General features: G+C 45.9%; 1 protein-coding gene across 1 annotated transcript in view; it reads left to right on the top strand.

Moving 5' to 3' along the window:
• The window catches only part of DYNC1H1 (dynein cytoplasmic 1 heavy chain 1), an 88,130-nt gene that overhangs the window by 41,451 nt on the left and 43,248 nt on the right, over window positions 1–3,431 (top strand). The window contains exons 26-29 of the mRNA XM_017528090.1: window positions 161–355; window positions 1,002–1,284; window positions 1,823–1,923; window positions 2,990–3,149. Of these exons, the coding sequence (XP_017383579.1) occupies window positions 161–355; window positions 1,002–1,284; window positions 1,823–1,923; window positions 2,990–3,149 (739 nt within the window). The remainder of the gene's footprint in view (window positions 1–160; window positions 356–1,001; window positions 1,285–1,822; window positions 1,924–2,989; window positions 3,150–3,431) is intronic.

Here is a 3,431-nt window from a genome sequence, read left to right as displayed (position 1 = left end):
GAATTGCCTGAACCCAGGAGGCGGAGGTTGCGGTGAGCCGAGATCGTGCCATTGCACTCCAGCCTGGGTAACAAGAGCGAAACTCCGTCTCAAAAAAAAAAAGAAAACACTGAGCAATCTTTAACATTATCCTTTGGGATCTTGTTTCTGTGTCTTTCAGGCCCAGCTTGTGGTTTTGTCGGCCCAGATAGCCTGGTCTGAGAACGTGGAGACTGCACTGAGCAGCATGGGCGGAGGCGGCGATGCCGCGCCCTTGCACTCCGTGCTAAGCAACGTGGAGGTCACCCTCAATGTGTTAGCAGACTCTGTCCTCATGGAGCAGCCCCCACTCCGAAGGCGGAAGCTGGAACACTTGGTTAGTCTCACACCTGACTCCTTCCTTACCAGTTAGACTCTTACACCCTCAACCATGCAATTAAATAGAAATCATGCTTGAAAAAGGTTTTCATATCAAGGAGAACAGTGGGTGGTGTAGGGATGTGCTCTGAGGGTGGGCATTTGGCTCTCTGTCCCTATTGAAAGGTAATCTCAGGGGTATGCAGGGGTTACACAACACCACAGTAGAGAGGAAGGGGTCGACCTTGGTCAGGGTCTCTCGCTCTTTCCGGTCTTCTCCCCAGAGAGGGGCCACAGCAGTGCTAAGCTGCACAGCGTGGGCCATGCCTGCTCCAAGCCCCATGGTGGCTCATGGCAAGACTCTTGGGACAGACATCAGAAAGCTAACCTTCCATCGTGTTTTAGGATAGTTGCAGAATTTGAAAATACTTAAAGCGAGGGCTTCTGTTTCTTTGTTTTTGCTGCAGCTCTGGCTTCTATGTAATACCATTGCGTGAGTAACATTTCTCTCATCTCTGAAAGTGAATTTGCCTTTTGGAACATTTACTAAAAGCCACTGTAACTGGACCTAGAGCCTCGATTTAAGTTTACCAGTTCACAAACCCAGAGAATGCACTGTATTGCTTTAGTGCAGACGAACTTCTAAAGTGACTCTCTTTCTTCAGATTACAGAGTTGGTTCACCAGAGAGACGTTACAAGGTCCTTGATCAAAAGCAAGATTGACAATGCCAAATCTTTTGAATGGCTCAGCCAGATGCGATTTTACTTTGACCCTAAGCAAACTGATGTGTTACAGCAATTGTCAATTCAAATGGCAAATGCCAAATTTAACTATGGCTTTGAGTACCTTGGTGTTCAGGACAAACTGGTCCAGACCCCCCTCACTGACCGCTGCTATTTGACAATGACACAAGCCTTGGAGGCCAGGCTGGGGGGTTCCCCATTTGGTAAGTTCTTCCACAGATCTGGACAGATGGAATCATATAATAAAGTGTTTAAAGATTAATGATTTGAATGTTGAATGTACCACTTAATTATGTTGTGTATACATTCTAAAATCTTAAATTTGTTTGCATTTATTACTACTTTGATTTTTTTTTTTTTTTTGGGAGACGGAGACTTGCTCTGTTGCCCAGGCTGGAGTGCACTGGTGCAATCTTGGCTCACTGAAACCTCCACTTCGCTGGTTCAAGTGATGTCCTGCCTCAGCCTCCAAGAAGCTGGAACTATAGGCATATGCCTGTATTTTTGTATTTTTAATAGAAACGGGGTTTCACCATGTTAGCCAGGCTGGCCTCAAACTCCTGAGCTCAGGCAATCTGCCCACCTGAGCCTCCCAAAGTGCTGGGATTACAGGTGTGAGCCACCGCACCTGGACGCTACTTTGATTTTTTAAATGAGTTGCTTTTTATAGTTCTTTTAAAGCTAAGATATGTTTTCTGTTAGGTAATGGACTCAAGCACTCTATTGATTTTCTTTAAACAGGACCTGCTGGAACTGGGAAAACAGAGTCTGTCAAAGCTCTTGGCCATCAGCTTGGACGGTTTGTTTTAGTTTTCAACTGTGATGAAACCTTTGATTTCCAGGTGAGCTTTATGGGATCCGCCTAAAACCTAATGTCCTGCGGGGATCATTTGGGGAATATCAAGCTCATACCTCTCAAAGCCATTGGCTGTACAGCTCAGCATGGTTTATATGGCCTCCTGAGCCCTGTGGTAGGGTTGGTGTTATTTTGAAGTGTTTAAGGTGTCCTGCATACATGCTTTGAAGTTGACTTTAGTTTCATGTTTTCAAAGCTAGATCTTTAATGTAATATATTATTTTTCTAAAATGTCAGTTTTTCGAAGACATTTTTAGTGCCTGTATCTTGGAATAAGCACATATTATGGAAGAGGTTTTTCTTTAATCACGTAAAGTGACAGAATAAAAACAATAGCTTTGTCACTGAGATTTTATTAGCACAGCGGGAAAGAAGTTATTTTATTTTATGTCTGTCATGATAATGGCTATTGTTCATGAAGTGACTACTGTATGTGGGCACTGGGTCCCTCACCTGAGATGTGACTCTAATGTATCCTTCACAACCACTGTGGGAGGTAGGTAGTAGTATTCCCATTTCAAAGATGAGGAGATGTGCATTTCAAAAAGGTGTGACTTGCCCAAGGCCAAACAGACTGTCAGAGTCATTGTTGGAGTCCAGTGAAGCCAGCACTGAGGCAGGTGGTGTGGTGGTCTGCTCAGGCCGCCGTATCCAAGCAGCACAGGCTGTGTGGCTTAATGGTAGACATGTGTTACCTCCCAGTTCCAGAGGCTGGGGAGTCCAAGATCAAGGTGCCAGCAGGGTTCAGTTCCCAATGAGGGTCCTCTTGCTAGCTTGCAGACAGCTATTTTGTCTTCACAAGGCCTTTCCTCAGAAATGCACGGAGAGCGCTCTGGTTCCTCTTCCTCTTCTTATAAAGGGACCAGTCCTATGGATCGGGGGTCCCCAGCCCTTCGGACCTAATTTAACCTTAATTACATCCTTACATACCCTTTCTCTAAAGACAAACCCACCAGGGTTAGGGCATCCACATACTAATTTGTGGCAAGGGGGAGGGGAACACAGTTTGGGCCACAACAGGTGGTGGTAGCTTTTCTTTCTCTCCTTTCCAGGCAATGGGCCGGATCTTTGTGGGCCTTTGCCAGGTGGGTGCCTGGGGCTGCTTTGACGAGTTCAACCGCCTGGAGGAGCGAATGCTGTCAGCTGTGTCCCAGCAGGTGCAGTGCATACAGGAAGCACTGCGTGAACATTCCAACCCCAACTACGACAAGAGTAAGACCTCTTCAAAAATCACTTAGAGAATGTAGAGGGAAATTTCATTGTGAACTAACTTTCTACCTCTTGGATTAGAAATAAGCATGAATTTAGCTCACAGGAACTATTTCAGGCAGCATAGTGAGTTGTGGTTAAAGATGGAAGGTAAGAAACCCAGGCCAGGCATGGTGGCTCAAGTATGTAATCCCAGCACTTTGGGAGGCAAAGGTGGGCGGATCACTTGAGATCAGGAGTTCGAGACCAGCCTGGCCAACATGGTGAAACCCTGTCTCTACTAGA

Source organism: Cebus imitator, unplaced genomic scaffold, assembly GCF_001604975.1.
Source record: "Cebus imitator isolate Cc_AM_T3 unplaced genomic scaffold, Cebus_imitator-1.0 Scaffold52, whole genome shotgun sequence".
Taxonomy (NCBI): Eukaryota; Metazoa; Chordata; class Mammalia; order Primates; family Cebidae; genus Cebus; species Cebus imitator.
This window is presented reverse-complemented; position numbering and strand designations above follow the sequence as displayed.